Source organism: Vollenhovia emeryi, unplaced genomic scaffold (genome assembly GCF_000949405.1).
Source record: "Vollenhovia emeryi isolate VEMERY1.0 unplaced genomic scaffold, V.emery_V1.0 DF939133.1, whole genome shotgun sequence".
NCBI lineage: Eukaryota > Metazoa > Arthropoda > Insecta > Hymenoptera > Formicidae > Vollenhovia > Vollenhovia emeryi.
Genome location: NW_011967233.1, coordinates 163,482 through 181,055, shown reverse-complemented (window position 1 = coordinate 181,055; position 17,574 = coordinate 163,482). Strand labels below are relative to the sequence as shown.

At 38.1% G+C, this 17,574-nt stretch overlaps 2 protein-coding genes and 1 long non-coding RNA gene across 5 annotated transcripts in view; 1 reads left to right on the top strand and 2 right to left on the bottom strand.

The window, feature by feature from the left end:
• The window catches only part of LOC105567851, a 106,863-nt gene extending 101,863 nt beyond the window's left edge, over positions 1 to 5,000 (top strand). The window contains exons 4-6 of the mRNA XM_012023066.1: positions 1,846 to 2,030; positions 2,250 to 2,381; positions 2,811 to 5,000. Of these exons, the coding sequence (XP_011878456.1) occupies positions 1,846 to 2,030; positions 2,250 to 2,381; positions 2,811 to 2,958 (465 nt within the window). The 3' untranslated portion in view covers positions 2,959 to 5,000. The remainder of the gene's footprint in view (positions 1 to 1,845; positions 2,031 to 2,249; positions 2,382 to 2,810) is intronic.
• A 5,146-nt stretch (positions 5,001 to 10,146) lies between these two features.
• Positions 10,147 to 17,574, bottom strand: part of LOC105567848 — an 11,086-nt gene continuing 3,658 nt past the window's right edge. Inside the window, exons 1-9 of one of the 3 annotated variants that reach the window (XM_012023063.1) lie at positions 14,135 to 14,469; positions 13,121 to 13,240; positions 12,922 to 13,039; positions 12,309 to 12,570; positions 11,913 to 12,029; positions 11,698 to 11,788; positions 11,464 to 11,609; positions 10,370 to 10,502; positions 10,147 to 10,279 (exon numbers count right to left, since the gene is read on the bottom strand). In XM_012023063.1, the coding sequence (XP_011878453.1) occupies positions 10,232 to 10,279; positions 10,370 to 10,502; positions 11,464 to 11,609; positions 11,698 to 11,788; positions 11,913 to 12,029; positions 12,309 to 12,570; positions 12,922 to 13,039; positions 13,121 to 13,240; positions 14,135 to 14,374 (1,275 nt within the window). In that variant the 5' untranslated portion in view covers positions 14,375 to 14,469 and the 3' untranslated portion in view covers positions 10,147 to 10,231. Of the gene's footprint in view, positions 10,280 to 10,369; positions 10,503 to 11,463; positions 11,610 to 11,697; positions 11,789 to 11,912; positions 12,030 to 12,308; positions 12,571 to 12,921; positions 13,040 to 13,120; positions 13,313 to 14,134; positions 14,470 to 17,574 lie in introns of those variants that run through there. The other 2 variants (XM_012023065.1, XM_012023064.1) reach the window with 2 other exon arrangements.
• Positions 16,513 to 17,128, bottom strand: LOC105567850. The gene is made up of 3 exons (XR_001009399.1): positions 17,002 to 17,128; positions 16,798 to 16,911; positions 16,513 to 16,655 (listed from the first exon to the last, which is right to left on the bottom strand). It is a non-coding gene; the product is annotated as an uncharacterized LOC105567850 (long non-coding RNA).

Below are 17,574 nucleotides of genomic sequence, written 5' to 3'. Positions count from 1 at the left end.
TATGTGATTTTCAGGACAAATTTTAAGAGAAAACTCTCCGTGTATAAGATGTCCGTGGAAAGCGTAGGTTATATTTTAGGATACGAAAGGAAGTTTTGAATGAGATTAGGAAATTAGTCATCAAGAATAAGATCGACGCGCGCCTTGTCGGCCGGGTTATGGTCGGGGCACAAAGCAACGTGACAGCTTACGCACCCACAGAAAAAATTTCCGGATCCAATGCTATTGCACTTCAATGTATCATAAAATAGGATCGATATAGCGCCAGTCATATTTATTATAGTGAAAGGTATATTTTAATCTTATAAATAAAAAATTCTAAAATCTAGAATCGTCCTTTGTCGAATATCGCGGTGCCAACTTCGTGCGTTGTAAGATGGAGGAAAATTTTATTCCAAACGCAAGGATGTATAAACTTACATTTATATAAGTTACTCTTGTCTCAACATAGCAAGTCAATCTTTTTTAATTCGACAGAGGAGAATAAGAATTATTGATTTTATTTTGACATTGTTATACTAAATTTTTATACTAAATGAGATTGTGAGAAATGTAAATGCGTCAAGAATATTTTTTGTCTCATTTCCATACAGCAGGCATGTCTAAAATACATCTTTAAGACATCTTTAAGTCGCCTTTTAGATATGTAAATATATCTAAAAGACGACTTAAAGATGTCTTTTAGACATGCGTGCTGTACGGGTTGTCAGTAACAGAGATCCTTACCGATGGTGCGACAAAGACGTAAGCGTAAACGTGTATGTTAGCTTAGCGCACAAGCCTTGGCGTATGCCGTACTTAACTCCAATTACATATGACGTTACATTTACGCCAAAGCCTGTGCGCTATCTACGTTTACACCTGCGTCTTTGTCGTAAGCTATTACGTTGCTTTGTGCTCTGATCCTTACGCGACGTAATCTGGACGCGGTTGCGCGGCCATTTAAACCGAACGTCAATTCCACGTCAATTGTCGGCAACGACGACCAATCAAATCGCGTCAGATGCGAGCGGAAATCGGTACGTGCGCGCGCGATGATGCGGGGGCAATTAGAGACGATTAAGGGCGGGCTAAACGCGGCCCGGCGATACGGACGGCTTCTGCGCCGGCGGCGTGTGTCGGCCGGCGCGGCGGAACGTCTAGTTTGTTGTACGCGGCACAAAAGTGAGACGGGTTAATTGAGCCCAATTAGAACCGGGTCGGGCGTGTACGAGCCGATAGTCTAGTTTTTTAACCATAATGTTATGCAGCCCGGGGTCTCTCGTTGCACTCGTTGGCTGCTCGCCGCTGCGACGAGAACACTCGTCCGTACACTCGCATTTACAATCGATGCGTGTCAGTCCGATTGCTCAGAAGCGTTTGCGAAAACGCCACGCAGAACATCGCGAAGCTATCGTTCTTTTCTTTGAAAAGAGAAGGAGCTTAAACGGCTTAAAGTGCTCTATGCGCGAAAGGAAGGACGGCAGTTCCGCGAGACCGTGTATATAGCTGTGTAACGAGAGGATGAAGCTGGATTAGCTTCCTGTGTACCACGGTACACGTAACGTTATTTACAAAGTTGCTTATACGCGTATCATGCGCGGATTTAACGCGGCGGTATTTACTTCTGTCTACATGAGCGCGAAACCACCGCGTGTAACCATTTTCCGCACTGCGGCGGGAGTAAATATTTAACGAATAAATAAGTGACGGTACAGAGGAGTATCCCACCGGCGGTGATTCTCGTACGTGCTTTCCGCGGACTCTCTCACGCATAACGCGCGTACGCGTTCACCGACATTGGTCATGCGTATCGCGCCGCGCATTCTAACATTCTCGTAATGTTTATTCCTGATTTTATTGCAGACCACGAGCGTGGATGGTGCCAGCGTAGTGGAGAAGCTATCGTTCTACAATCACACGGAATGCGAATGCAGGATGAGGACCGAGTTCGACACGGTGAACGACAGGCCCTCGGACCAGAGAGTCTCTCGGCACCACCAGTCCTCGTTGCCCCCCCAAAACATGAAAAAACCGCCGTCGAGAAAACCGTAAGTTCGCGAAAGGACACCCTCGACGATCCGCAACTACGTTGTCGAAATAAAATATCGAGTAGACAATAAAATATCACAACTATTTTAACCTATTTAATTTATATTTGTCTAATAGCTCGACGTTCGTAAAAAAGCGGGACTTTCGAAATTCATCTTATAATTGTTGCTAGACCGTTAACTCGTTAATCTAATAATTATCGAACAAATTTACTTCAGATGCCGTTGCCCGTCGGAATTCATGCCGAGGGTCATCCTGGACGGAATTTGTCAGTGCAACTGCAACGAGAACAACGAAAATTGCATAAAGACCAGACGTGGCAAGGGATACTTTTCCCTCGCGGACAGAATGTGAGTGTTCCTTGCGTATTGCAATTTCGTCGCGACTTGCTTCACGCGCCGGAGCATCTTTCGGTAGACGTGCCTAAGCTGAAAAGTGCGAAGTAAAGCACCGCAGCATCTACATACACCGCGGCATTTACAAGACAAAATAACGCAAACTGCACCTATAACTGAATATTCTGTTCATTATCACTGGATTTACTGATTACTGAATTCACTGATTATCACTGAAAACAGTGGATTATCACTGATTGATTTTTAGAGAGTAAACCAACAGTGAAAATTCACCGATTCACTGAATAATTCAGTACTACACTCATAACCGTTTTAACTGACTGACTTTTATAGAGTAGAACGTTTGTTTAAAAAATGCGAAGGAACGGTTCCGACCCACCGTCCTCAATCAACCGGTGTCACATATAATTTTCTGGCTCGCAGATGCATTCAGAACAACGCGTGCGCGATGCCCACCTGCGAGTTCGGCGAGTACATCAAGGCGCAAGGCAAGTGTCCGCGGAAGCGGGACACCTTCGACGCGATGACGAACCACCGCACGAATCCGAGTCACCACCGAGTCAGAAGCTAGACGGCGACGGGGCGGCGAGGAGGATCGAGGATCAGCGTGAAACGCGATCTTAGTGCCAATGAAGACGGAGCTAGCACGCGACGAAGCGCACGAGAGATCGACGGTGCCATTTTCTTTCATTTTCCCTTAAACGCTTTCGTCGGAGAGACTCGCTACATACACATGTACGCGTATATGTTATGTATAAAACAAAATATATATGTACGTCATTATCTAAGCACGTATATACATATACCGTCGTCGCTTCTTTCTTTCTTTCTCGCCGCGATCGGCGAGGATACGAAGTGATAATGGTCGTCCACTTTCAGTACCGATGATCGTCTCGCGGAGGGGGGGGGGGCAGTAATATAGTATTTCGATGTTTAACTGATGAGGCAATAATTTTATTAGCGCTCGACGTTCACGGCGGTTCTCCACCGCGGGAGAGAAGATAAGTAACTTGATATTTCAATTGTAAGATTTCGAGTTGTTAAGGGGATCCTGGACTGGCGGCTGAACTTTGAAATCCTCGATAATCTAATGTCCTATATTGTCGTTTAGCCCAAGACGTGAAGATGTGTTGGGAACATACGTATATATAGACAACATGAAAGAGACGAGAGCAGAGTTCATGAGATATCTATTCTTGTCTAACACGTTGCAACGCTGTCTGCTGCAAAATCTCGCACCTATAGTTTATCATTCCATAGCTACACTTCGCGTGTAAAAATATGAGTTTTTACTTAAAATACAGTTCTTCAGTTATCTTTTTTATTGAACTTTTAATCTTAGTTTTACTTATTCTCCAATCTAATCCGAATTGCAGACTGCTTTCGATTTGTGCAAATAGGTTATATAATTTACGTGCAACAGCAAGAAATATTTTATAATATTTGTTCGTTTCTTATCTTAAACTGACCAGTCTGCAATGTATTTTTGTGCGCACTCTAACTGTACGGAAAGATTTTTAAATCTGTAAAGCCAATTCAAAGATAGCTGTGTCACGCTATATAGTCGGCATTCGCCGTCACTCCAGGCATCCTCTAAAGATAGCGAGGTAACATTTTATGTAACTGAAGACGATTTCTCTAGAATAGGACAATATACGTATACAAAAATTAACGATTGCACTGTAAAATTACCAGGCGAGATGAAGTGCTTCTAGTAATAATTTTCGAGAAGGAAAGTGACTGCCTTTCGAGCAAGAATCTCGTCGGCGAGGGGGGCTCGCCGAGGGAAATCGCGCAGCGAGCCACCGAGATTACGCACGTAGATCCGACGGGGTGCGACGTCTCCTAGGTTAATGATAATTTTATACGATAAGCGACACCACGGATATCATAGTTCACGCTGAGAAGAAGACCTCGGGCGTGAGCCTAGTCTGAGATCCTGTTTCCGTTCTGCGCGAGAGAACTCTCGACTCGTTGGGTCGCGCGTGAACGGCCGAATTCGGCGAGCTAAATTCCTCTTCCTCCCCCGCCCCACCCCTCCCGCGACTCCCGCTTCTTCAATTGGCCTACGCGAGACATAATTATATGTGTTTATTGCGGCAGCTTCGCCCCGGGCGGCACGCGACGAGTAGGAAATACCAAAGCACGCGAAACACGGACGCGAGCGATCGCGCAGAATCGAGACAGATCGTTAATGTAGCGACACTTTGTATGTTACACGATCGCAGAATATCTCTATTGTATTTAATCGAGCATTGATGTACGCCCCACGTTCGTTAATTTAATATTTAATCGATAGAAAGAGAGAGAGAGAAAGAGAGAGAAAGAGGAAGGGGAGAGGACCGGGCGCTCCGTTTGTTACGCCTCCGCGTGGAGTGACGGCGCAGCAGCTGCGCGTTTGTAACTTTGTATACTTTCTACGTTATTAATAAAACTGCAAAATCACAGAGAACCACGGTAGACCAATTGCGCGCGCCGAGACGTGAAAATGCGTGCTTGGACTATGCGATTGTCCGCGAGGAGGTAGTTGTATTGTTCATTACCGCCGCATCTATACTACGCGACTATAATATAATCTAGAGGATAGAAAATATAATACTCTGTACGATTTCACCTCTTATCTCTCATTCTCCTCCTTCCAATTCTCAATTCTCGAAAAACTGTCTTCTCCCAATTTCAATGTCTCCCAATATAAAAATATATAAAAATAGCTTTGACTCTTCGAGTTGCCAGTGTTGAAATGTTAAATTAAACAAATTGACCTCAGCCGACAGAAAAAATATCCGCCAGGTGTATTCTCGGCTAAATAAAGGATGTTCTTTTCTGCCAGTTGAGGACGAGTTATTTGATTCCATTTGATAAAACTATATCTCGTGTTAAACGTATCTTTAATGTATCTTCGCGAAGCTTTCGAAAATCTATTCACGAGACACCACACTCTTAGAACTCGTGCACAATGCGGGAAACGAGGAATTAAATATATAAGGAATTAGGAATCACATATATATATAAATTTCGATCTATGGAAAGCCGCACACGCGTTCACAAAAGAGGAAGAAGGAAGTCGCAATTCCTGGTTTTCCGCGGATCGAAATTTAATTCCCTGCTGCTAATCCCCTAGGTTTAATTCCTCGTTCGCCTCATTGTGCACGAGACCGTACTCGTGAATCCCTTTGGACGGAATCTTTCTGCATTTAACAAAAGACCGAGCCGAGTGTCGCTCAAGGATCGATGGAAGGAAAACGCGTGTCCTGCACGATGAAGCTACGGGGATCGCGGAAACTAAAGTGGCCGTCCGAGCAGATACGTAACAATACAAAACAGTTAGAGTCAAAAGAAGTTACATTTCTACGAAATCCAAGAATTGAAGGGGCGGCAAATACTTTTGGCCAATGCTGTGTAACTGGAAATCAGTGACTATTCCCTGATTTCAGTGATAACTTACTGATTGGTTTTTAGATAGTACCGGCACGAGGAACCATTTGAAATCGCGAAGCAAGTGCCGGGTGTCTGGCCTCGACGCGTCATCCTTCAGTCCAAATCGGGAAAGCGTTTTCTATCGCACACTCTTCGAATTTCCTTCTACTCTCCTATTTATATTACATTTGCTTACATATATATCGTTGTGTATTATATACTGCATATCTACGAATTTATATAGAACGTATGTCTAACACCGTAAATGCATGTTAAATGAAGAATGTGTTAAATTTATAATTTTTACATTACATTTTGGAGTTAGAAATATATTTCATTTGATTCGCAACTTTGTGTGATGCATAAGCTACAAGTATCTCCGCGCGAACCTACCTCCATTCCTCGCGAGGTAGTCACGGAAAGTTACGGGAGTCACGGATCCAGAGACCGCGATCTTAATTCATCCGGCGAGGCGCGAATGAGAATCAACTTCGTATCTATCGTGGATCCCGCGGAGATCCGACAGACGCAAAATTTCGCCCCGGCACGCGCACGACCGCGCGCGCGATCCCGCTTGCAATGGCGGCGGCCGTGAGCGCTACGTAAAGCGGCAAAGGGAGAGGACGGGGCACTCACCAGTCGCGGGCAGCCGGTAGTAAATCATCGCGCAGATCGTGTGGACCGAAAGAGGACGGTAACAACTGAAACAGATAAACCATGTTGTACACGCGCATTACTAGCGCTCGGGTAAATCGAGATCGTGTCGTCGGGGCGCGTTTCGCCCCGATCTGCTTCTAGATCAGAATCGACCGGCGAACGATTGAAACGAGCTTACGCCGAGACGCGGTCGAGAGCAGTGTACCTTGACTGAAGACGTGTCACTGTCGCCGAATCTCGGCGATCGGTCCAGAATTCGCCGCGGGGGGTGCGGGCGCGGAAGAGATCGCGACATTCGCGACGCAGGACGCGGCGAAGGAAAGCGCGGGCGCTCGTGGGAAAAAAACTGCCGCGAATCCGCGTCCCGTGGCGGGCAAGATTGAAATCCGGGCGACGTTGGCGACGGTGGCGCCACCTGGCGACGCGAGCGTGGAAGCTAAGAGGATCCTAACGTCGTCAGTCTTACGGACACGGTCGAACAGAGTCCTCGCGCTCGTAAAACATTTTCTTAGCTTTCGGAGAGAAGCCACGACCGTTTTAGGTGATTCTTGAATGCAGCACGCACTCGGTGGACATTAGAAAACGTGGACATGAATTACGTAGTCAATATTCACATTTTGCCAAGTGAGTAACGCAGATATGCACAAATTTGGCCGCGTCCCGCGCTATGGTTAGATCCCATGCGATGATCGTGTATGTAAAATAATCTTGAGTACAAGAGTATCGCACCGAAATTATACACTTTAACACCGACACCGTGCAACAAAGGTTAGCGATTGATCGAGACAAAATCGTCGGAAAATAATAAAAAATTCAGTGTCGCTTGTATTTTCACTTATTGTTAGATATACATTTCGTGAAAAATATATAAGCTACTAGCATTAATAAATCACCGATAAATTCTAGTTAAAGGACTCGATTTAATATTTCGTATATTATTTCGCGCTTTCAGAAACCCAGAAACAGCCGACAAATTATACACGAAGCGCCGAGAGACTCAATGCGATGATACGAGATGTGTCCGAGTACGAGCGTTGTTTAAAGGAGCAATTGTCGTCCGTAATTATCGCGATAAAGAGGTAATTTCAAGTTAGATACCTTTGATCCTTGGATGTATATGATGTATGGATCTCGTATGAATCGCGCTAGATACTTGCTGGCTAATCGAGCATCCATGGCAAATCACGGGGACTCAGCGATCGCGGTTTCTTCCCGCACTTTTCGCGAACGCGAATCGGGAAAGAACAATACGATATGCGGAACGGCGAGAGAATGGGTTTGTTTTCTGTTCCTGCACTGGTGAACTAGTGCAGTAAGCTAGAATGAGAAAAAATATGCTTGTCTTACTCCAATTTATTGCACTAGTTCACTAGTGTAGGAACAGAAAACAAGCCTAATAACAGACTCGTTCAATTATCGCCGCGTGAATGATCCGTGCGTACGGCGCGACCTTGTTTCGCCGAGCGCGCCGTAAACAATTCGGTCGAGAGCCGAGCGCCGGTTCCACGAAATGACGTAGCGCCGTAAAAACCGCGGTCGAAAATATTCCATTGTGTTATTCGGCGCGGATCAGTCGTGCGAGGCGGGTGTTCCGTGCGTTTTCGCGTCGCTCCTCGTAACGCGATTATCTCCTACGAGAATCTCGATCGTCTCGTACGAGAGATATTAAACATTTATCAATCGCGTTTAAATAATTGTCGCGATCCGCAGTTATACAAAAGTGCGCGTGTGACATAAAGTTTCCATTTTCGTCGCGCTCGGGAGTGCCGTTTCAATAATCGAACTAGACTTCAAAGCCCATTTGAGGGACAAGAATTCGTTAAGTGTCCGTTCTTTCCGATGGCCACACTTACTCTCTAAAATTTGTGGAGTGAAAATACTGCTATGGAGTGAAATGTTCACCCTATTGGCGTGAATATTTCCTCCAACAGAGTGAATATTAATTCCAATGGAGTAAACATTTCACTCCATGGCAGTATTTTCACTCCACAAATTTTAGAGAGTACGAAGTTTGATAGTTATTGAGGTATAATACTCGTCAACTCGAAGTGGTGACGGACTTGACGGAACAGAATTTTCGTTTCTTTCACGTGGGCTTGCAATCGGGAGTGTAGATTCGCGCGAACGATCTTTGTGTTTTCGCGAGTGTCCCGAAGAACAATCTGAGTGGAGGAGGAGGCCTGGAAGGGCATCAGGCGCCGGCGGAGCAACTTTATGGTAAGTGCCATTTTTCATTTTGTGTGAAATGAATCTTTTTCCCGGTTTGTTATTGAGTTGTTTTATTTGATACCTCCATAAATTCGAAATAATACTTGGAGGAAACGAAGTAATTCGAAATTTTCTAAAAGTTCAGTCTCGTAAAGATCTTTTACGGAAAACCTTTCGCGCAAGAATCATTTAAACATTTAATCAAATACAAAGTGCGATACGCATAAGAATGATATCTTGCAGTATTAGTTTTTTTAACAATGCTTTAATATACATTTAAAATTTCTGTTACAGAATCGTCGTAGTAAACTCCGCTGCTGCGCATCGGGTCGGTAAGTCGAAATCTTTTTATTATTATTAAAATTACATGCATCTTCGTATTTTCGCGATCGGTCTTTGCAGTCAGTTTTTAAAAAATTGTCAAGAAATTATTAATTGTTTAATTTAATCCATATTATAAATTTCACTTTCTCGCGGAATGTAATTAAAATAAACATAACGCAAAGTAAGTTGCTATTTTCTATGTACTTGAATTTCGAATTTAAAGATTGAGTCACGAAGAGACAGTTACTAACTATTGTCGAATAAATAACGAAAGTGAAAATATATTTGATGAGTTTTATACAGCAAATTTTTTTACTTACTTTTCTTCTTTAATTAACTTCTCGAGGTCGTGCATTTTCATACGATCGACGCTCGCATATAGTTCGAACCGTACGAAATATCTGTCGGTGACGATAATAAACCGACTATGGAAGGAATTTTCTTCCTTCCTGGTCTCTGGTCAAAATGATCGTATGGCCAGGAGCAACGAAAGTATGTCCAATCTGGCCCAACGAAAGAAGACTGTATACGACAAAGTAAGTGGTCAACATTGACCACTTTGATAGATTTGTAAGATGATGTACGAAATAAGTTGATTTTTTTTTATTTGTCAAAATTCGGGTGGGTTATATACATATATTCTTATCTTCTTTACATATTCTCGCATATGTGCGAGATTAAAAAGATCTTTATCCCACTCGCGCGCGTATAACCCTGAATCGGACCTCTTATAAATGGTTTCACGGTTTTAACGAAAGACTTGTAGGTTTATTAATAAAAAGTTTAAGCGCGGGTAGCTAGGAAAATGGATAGGACTGTATAGAACGGAATACAGGTAGGTAAGGATTCGGATAGGCAGGGACAGGGGGATAGTGAGAAAACTTCATTGGCGAGTTTACTATTTATCAATGAAATTTGTCATTGGTATCAAAGGTATCTCACTTTTCACGGGTTCACGCTAGAGACTAAGATTCATTATATGTATAGCCTCAGGATAAGGTGCTGATCGCACGATATATGTGTCAGCTTCACACATAAATACAGTAGTTCAAAATTAACAACAACATAATCCAGATTTAAACTTTTTTTAATTAAATAAAATTTTTAGTCACTTTACTCATTATCAATAATTTTGTTAAATTAATATGACTTCTCAAGATCATTATACATTATATCATGTATCTCTTTAAAATGGTAAAATCGCCGGATGTATCTTTTGTAACTGAAGTTATTTCTCTTTATATGGAACACATGATCGTCAGAAATGAAAGCAATAAACTCATGGTCTGAAACAAAAAATATTACAGATCTCAGTAATGTGATGAATAATTTTATTATTAAAAAATGATTTTTCTAATTATAGCATGATTTCTTACCGTGGTTAAACCTTCCAAACTAGGACTAAACAGACCACCAGCATCAACTTTGTAACTTTTTGTAGTTTTTCTCAGTAAAAAAAGTATAAATTTTTGTATCTTTAATGGAGCATTGTACCATTCTGTATTACATCTACATTACAAAAAAATTAATTATTCTCTTAACATATATTATATTTGCATATATAGAAATTTTATATACATGTATATATACAGGGTGTCCTGTTCTATTTTTGACAGTGAAATATCGAAATAACGGATTTCAGAAAAAATAATTTGGATCACCACGTGTCATTCGCTTTAAAAAAATTAAATACTTGAACAAATCCTGCGAGCAAATATTACATTTTGTCAGTATACTTAAAATATTGTACAGTAACTTGAACAATAGATATTTTAAGTATTTTTAAGTAAATTTTTTAAGGGATACGCTCAAGCGCTAAGATTCGTTCCTGTTTATTACTCGATAAATGTTGCAAATTATACAATATAGCGAATAATTTTTCTTTTTAGTTTATCCCAATTTATCGCCATCTCTCGAGTGATCACTTTTATGTCGAACACCCTGCATATATACGCACAGTGGTTAGCTGAAAACTAAAGGTTTTCATAGTTTTAAGTGTATGGGCACGTCTTACAAAAGAGACATTACTTTCGATCATTGCCAATTTCTAGTTGATCTTTTAGAATTGTTTGTCCCACTTTCACGAAACGATTCCGCAACAATGGCAAACTATATGGTGAGCAATCGCTCTACCTCTGAATAACGCAAATTTAAAATTCAATAAATTTAAAATTAAAAAATTTTAAGTTAAAACATAAAAATTTAAAAATACTGAATTTCTTGTCAGTTCCATATTAGGGCCTTCCTACGTCTTGAGCCTTGTGCCTGTATACTTGTTGGACGTGTCTACTTAGGGTCCCTAGTAGCACAGTGCGTTGACCAAACAATAGTTAAACCTTGGTCAAATATTTGGTTGTATTGGGCCAATATTTAGCCAATGCACTGTTTTTTACTAGGGATAGTACACATAATATCTTGTAACATTTTCGATACACAATGCTTTAAAAAATATATTAATTGTATTACATACATTGCTCGATGGACTAGTTCATCACTATTTGTAAATTCTTGCCCAACAAAATTGCCTATAATTAAGAGCAGAAAAGCCGACAAGACAAACTGAATTAATTTTATAGTTTCGATCTTTTCCTGTTGCATTGTTATTATTCGATATAGCTGCAAATAGCATCGATGGTTGCAATATAAATAATTTAATAAAGCTGACAATAACGATAATAATAATGTAACCAAAATTTTTACACACACGAAAAAGACTAACGGCGGCCGAAACTAAAGATGTCAGAATCATAAGAAGGTACGATATTCCAAAGCTATTTTTTAATAAATCCGAAAATCTAATAGAATAAAGATTTCTCATTATTACTCTTCATCAGAAAATTACAGAAAGTCGTAATATTTTGTCTTCGAGCTCTTGCTAATTTGTATAATAGATTTTGTTGGAATTAGTAGCATACTGACTCAAGCGCTCTTCTATGGGTGTCCACTGCAGCCATTAATTTGTTATGGAATACAATATAGCTTTCAGATGCAGGTATTTGTGAAACATCTAAGCTTAACATACGTTCCACACGGTAACTATAAAATTCGGTATGTTATGAAGAAGATACGCAAAATATTGAAGCACACAATTATTTTTCTTATGCATGTATATGAATGCATTCAACAATAATTAATATACATCAAAATGTGCCAAAATTCAATAAAATATACATTCGGGAGCTCTTATATTATTCACTTAAAAATATTTTCTTCATTAAAAGATATACTAGGTAAATTTTTAGGTTGAAACAGATAAAAATAAACAAAAACAGTGAAAAATTGTTCATTAAAAATTATTTCTCTCTTACGATATACCAAGTAACTCTAAACATTCCGAACGCATGTAATGCGTTTATTAATGAAAATGTCTCAGCAGCTATTCCAGCAGAACTACAAAGGAATAAGGCAATGGTTTCATGTATCATTACGATATAAAAATACTTTTCCTGTATAATCGAGTATTTTGCTTGATACAGAAGTAGACGCGAGCGAGATTCATTTAAAGGCATTACTGCATCAAGAAAATCCGGACTAAATTGTATTAGAATAAAACCAACATATCCAGCATAGACCAAAACTGAAATATGTTAAGTTTTATTAATTTAGTCAGTTAAAGAAAATAATAGTTGCCTCATGTTTAAACGTTCCAATTATTTGCTTTGCCAATATTAGCAAAATTATAAAAATCATAAAAATTATAAAAAAGAGTGCGTAATTGCCGCATTAATTTGAAAACTTCAACAAGCACGACTTAGGAGGATTTCTCAGTCATCTTTTTTGCCAACTCAATCAAATATAGTTTTTGCGCTTGTAATTTTTTTTTATTAGTTTTTATGCACGTAGCTACGCCCTTACACATAATAAAATTACATCCGAATTTAATCAGGACGAAGTAATTAAAAATTTATTGGAAAATGTTTTTACTTACTAATTAAAGCTATTGTAGATTGTCTTCCCATGTCGGCATATTTGTGCATTATGTCGATTTCTCGATTATCGGATAAAATATTCCAATTACTTTTGACACATTTCCGTAATTGTTTTATCTATTAATGCATGCGAAAAATGTTATTGTATATAGTGATTAACTTCAAATTATATTTAGATTAAATTATTGCCGAACTTACATTTTCCTTAACAAGGAATACAGTAACGTATTTGACAAACCACACTAAAATGTAGAAAATAAGAGCTAATGCTTCCAGAAAAAAATCAAGGTTGAATTCCGGAATGAGTAATCTCATAAACTGTAAGCAACATATTTAATAATATGCGAATAATATTTTATAATTATAGAATTACTAGTAGACGATGCATATCTGAAAGAAAATATATTAAAAAAACTCATGCATACGCACAAAATGTACGTTTAACGTATGTGTATTCTAAATACATATATTGCATATTACGTACTTATCTCTTGCCAGATTATCCAAAGTATTTTATTATTTATAATGATTCCAAATATTGCAATTTCTTGTACATCGAAATGAAGAAAGATGAAACTATTTAACTTTCAAATCGAAGTATTTAAATCAAATATTTAACTTTAGATCACGCAATAATAAACATACATGATTACATATACGTAATCAATTAGGTATATGTAACTTTTGATGAGAAAATGTTACTCTAAAGCAACTGTGTTATGAGATTCAAATAATTTGAAAGTCATTTTATAATTATGTTAAACCTTTCTTTGAAATATACAATTATGTCTCTTATACAATAGAGATTGAAGTGTTTATTAGATAAATACCAGTATTTAGAATATTAAATCGCTATTTATATGTGAGTGTAAACTGCGTGTATAATGATTTTTGTAAATAATTTTTTGTCAAAAATGCAGATCACATTCCTTTTATTATAATCTATTTAGCACGCGCACAGCATGGCTCGTAAAAAATGAAAGAAATATAAAATAAAAATATAAAGATCGATATGAATATTTTATATAATTTTTTCTACAATTATATGCACAAACCAATATTAAATGTATTATATATTTTAGTATGCCAAATTTATTTATATTAGAAGAACTCTTTTCAAAAGCAGATATGAACAATGCAACAATGTTAAGAGTGAATATATATAACAAGTGAAATTAAGTATAATGTATCGTATGAAAAAAAAACAGATACCTGAATTGTTAAATACAATCCAAAAATCAGTAGTGATAGTATGACTTGAATTTGTCTGATGGTAGAATTATCGTAGGGCCAGAGTCCAATCGATGACAATAGCATATGATTGCGTCTATAGTACTTTGCTTCGAAGCCTTCCATCTTGGGTAACAGTCCAAGTGTCAATGAAAACCTATAGCCTATAGAAGTTTCTTTCCCCTTGCTCTGCCACGGCTCACGTAATTTCCTCATTATCATATTATTGTATTATCAACTTTTACACGTTTAGAACATTAAAGATAAGTGCTATAATTGAGACTTGGATCTTATATTCTTCTTATGCTTATTCACCTAAGAAGAATATAAGATCCGGAAAATAAAATTTTAAATAAAAAATAGATTTCTTGCGAAAAAGCAACGATACCTTTGCATTATGTTCTATTACAGCATTAACTAAATTATAGTAAATTATAGCCAGGTGAATACTTTTTATTTTTCTTATCTAACATAAACCCGCACACGGGGAACAGAATTTATACCAGTAGGACATATAAAATCGAGTGTGATCACCTCTGTATTTCGTACTTCAGAATGTTTCGAACGCAGAATTGTTGAATATATTCAAACATAATAGAAAGTGATATTAAGCTGCAATTCCTCAGATAACAAAAATTAATTATAAAACATAAATCAACAGCAAATTTTGTGAGTATGACACTGTTACTGAGACCCAAGAGATGTTTTAATTGAACTGACCTAGTATTTATTTTAAAGACAAAAAGGTACAACAATGTGATATTATTATAAAGAAGTTAAAATGACAAACTAATCTAACTATTACGTTATCATCATCATACCCGTCTCTACAACCCCAAGTGGTCCCTGGCCTGCACCACAAATTGCCTCCCATTTTTTTCTATCCATCGCCGTCGTCCTCCATGACCTTATGTTCAGTACTCTCGCGTCAGTCTTCACGTCATCCATCCATCTCATTCTCAGTTTGCCCACTCTCCTGGTCTCGTACATTTGTCCCAATAGATTTCTCTTAGCGATCCTGGCGTTGTCGATTCGTATTACATACCCGGCACATCTCAGTCATGCTCCTCTGACACACCCAACGATGTTTGATTCCTTGTACAGTTCGTACAGTTCGTCGTTATAGCGTATACATCATTCAATTGGTCCGTTGTTTATATGGCCATAGAGTTTTCGTAAAATCTTTCCCTGAAAGTATGCCAGTCGGTCACTATCTTGCTTTGTCATTGTCCACGTCTCGCATCCATACAGTACCACCGATCTAATCAGTGCCTTATATAGTTTTATTTTGGTATGTTTCGATACAGAGCGTGACACCTCATTATTGGTAACAGTGCGTAGTAGTAGTAGTTTGCTTTCCTTGTTGATTCGCATCCTTATCTCCGCATTTATTGCACCATCTTTGTTGACTAGTGTTCCCAGGTAAATAAAATTTTTCCTTTGGTTCTCACGTCATTTATTCTGTATGTGTATCCATCGATACACTTTCAAGATGCGTCTCGCATGAATACATGCATTATAGTTACATGCATCTTCGTATTTTAGCGGTCGGTTTTCGCGATCAGTTTTTTAAAAATTTTCAAGAAATTATTAATTGTTTAATTTCATCCATATTATAAATTTCAATTTATCGCGGAATGTAATTAAGATAAATATAACGCAAAGTAAATTGCTATTTTCTATGTACTTGAATTTTGAATTTAAAGATTGAGTCACGAAGAATCAGTAATTACCTATTTTCAAATAAATAACGGAAATAAAAATACATTTGATGAGTTTTATACAGCAATTTTTTTATTTAATTTTCTTCTTTAATTAACTTCTAGTGGTCGTGGTTTCGATACGATCGACGCTCGCATTTTATAGTTCGAACTGTACGAAATATCTGTCGGTGACGATAATAAACCGATTAAGGAAGGAGTCTTCTTCCTTCCTGATTTCTGGTCAAAATGACCAGACTGTATGGCTAAGAGCAACGAAAGGTATATCCAATCTCGCCCAACGAAAGAAGACTGAATACGACGAGGCAAGTGGTCAACATTGGCTACTTTGATTGGGTATGTAAGTAACGTGATGTACGAAATAAGTTGATTTCTTCTTATTTGTCAAAATTCGGGAGAGTTATACTCTTATCTTCTTTACATATTCTCACATATGTGCGCGATTAAGAGACCTCTATTAAATTCCAATCGCGCGCGTATAACTCCAATTCTGACCCCTTATAAATCGCTTTACGGTTTTAACGAAAGACTTGTAGGTTTATTAACAAAAAGTTGAAGCGCTGGTAGGTAGAAAAATGGATAGGATTCTACAGAGCGGAATACGGGTAGGTAAGGATTCGGATAGGCAGGAACAGGGGGATAGTGAGAAAACTTCATTGACGAGTTTAATATTTATCAATGAAATTTTTCACTTTTTCACGCTAGAGACAAAGATCCACTATATAGTATAGCCCCAGGATAAGGTGCGGATCGCACAATATATGTGTCAGCTTTACACCTAACTATTAGTTTAAATTTAGCAACAACATATACAATATAATCAAGATTCAAACTTTTTTTAATTAAATAAAATTTTTAGTCACTTTTCTCATTATCAATAATTTTGTTAAATTAATATGACTTTGTAAGATCTCTATACATTACCATGTATCTTAATAAAATTGTTAAATCGCTGGATGTATCTTTTGTAACTGAACTTTTTATTTCTCTTTATATGGAACACAAGAGCGTCATGACAGAAAGCACTAAACTCATGGTCTGAAACAAAAAACATTACAGATCTCAGTAATGTGATGAATATTTTTATTATTAATAAATGATTTTTCTAATTATAGCATGATTTCTTACCGTGGTTAAACCTTCCAAACTAGGACTAAACAGACCACCAGCATTAATTTTGTAACTTTTTGTAGTTTTTCTCAGTAAAAAAAGTATAAACTTTTGTATCTTTAATGGAGCATTGTACCATTCTGTATTACATCTACATTACAAAAAATAAATTATTCTCTTAACATATATTTGTACATGTAGAAATTTTATATACATGTACAATATATAAAGGGTGTCCTGTTCTATTTTTGACAGTGAAATATCGAAATAACGGATTTCAGAAAAAATAATTTGGATCACCACGTGTCATTCGCTTTAAAAAAATTAAATACTTAAACAAATCCTGCGAGCAAATATTACATTTTGTCAGTATACTTAAAATATTGTACAGTAACTTGAACAGTAGATATTTTAAGTATTTTTAAGTAAATTTTTTAAGGGATACGCTCAGGCGCTAAGATTCGTTCCTGTTTTTTACTCGATAATTGTTGCAAATTATACAAAATAGCGAATAATTTTTCTTTTTATTTTATCCCAATTTGTCGCCATCTTTCGAGTGATCACTTTTATGTCGGACACCCTGCATATACA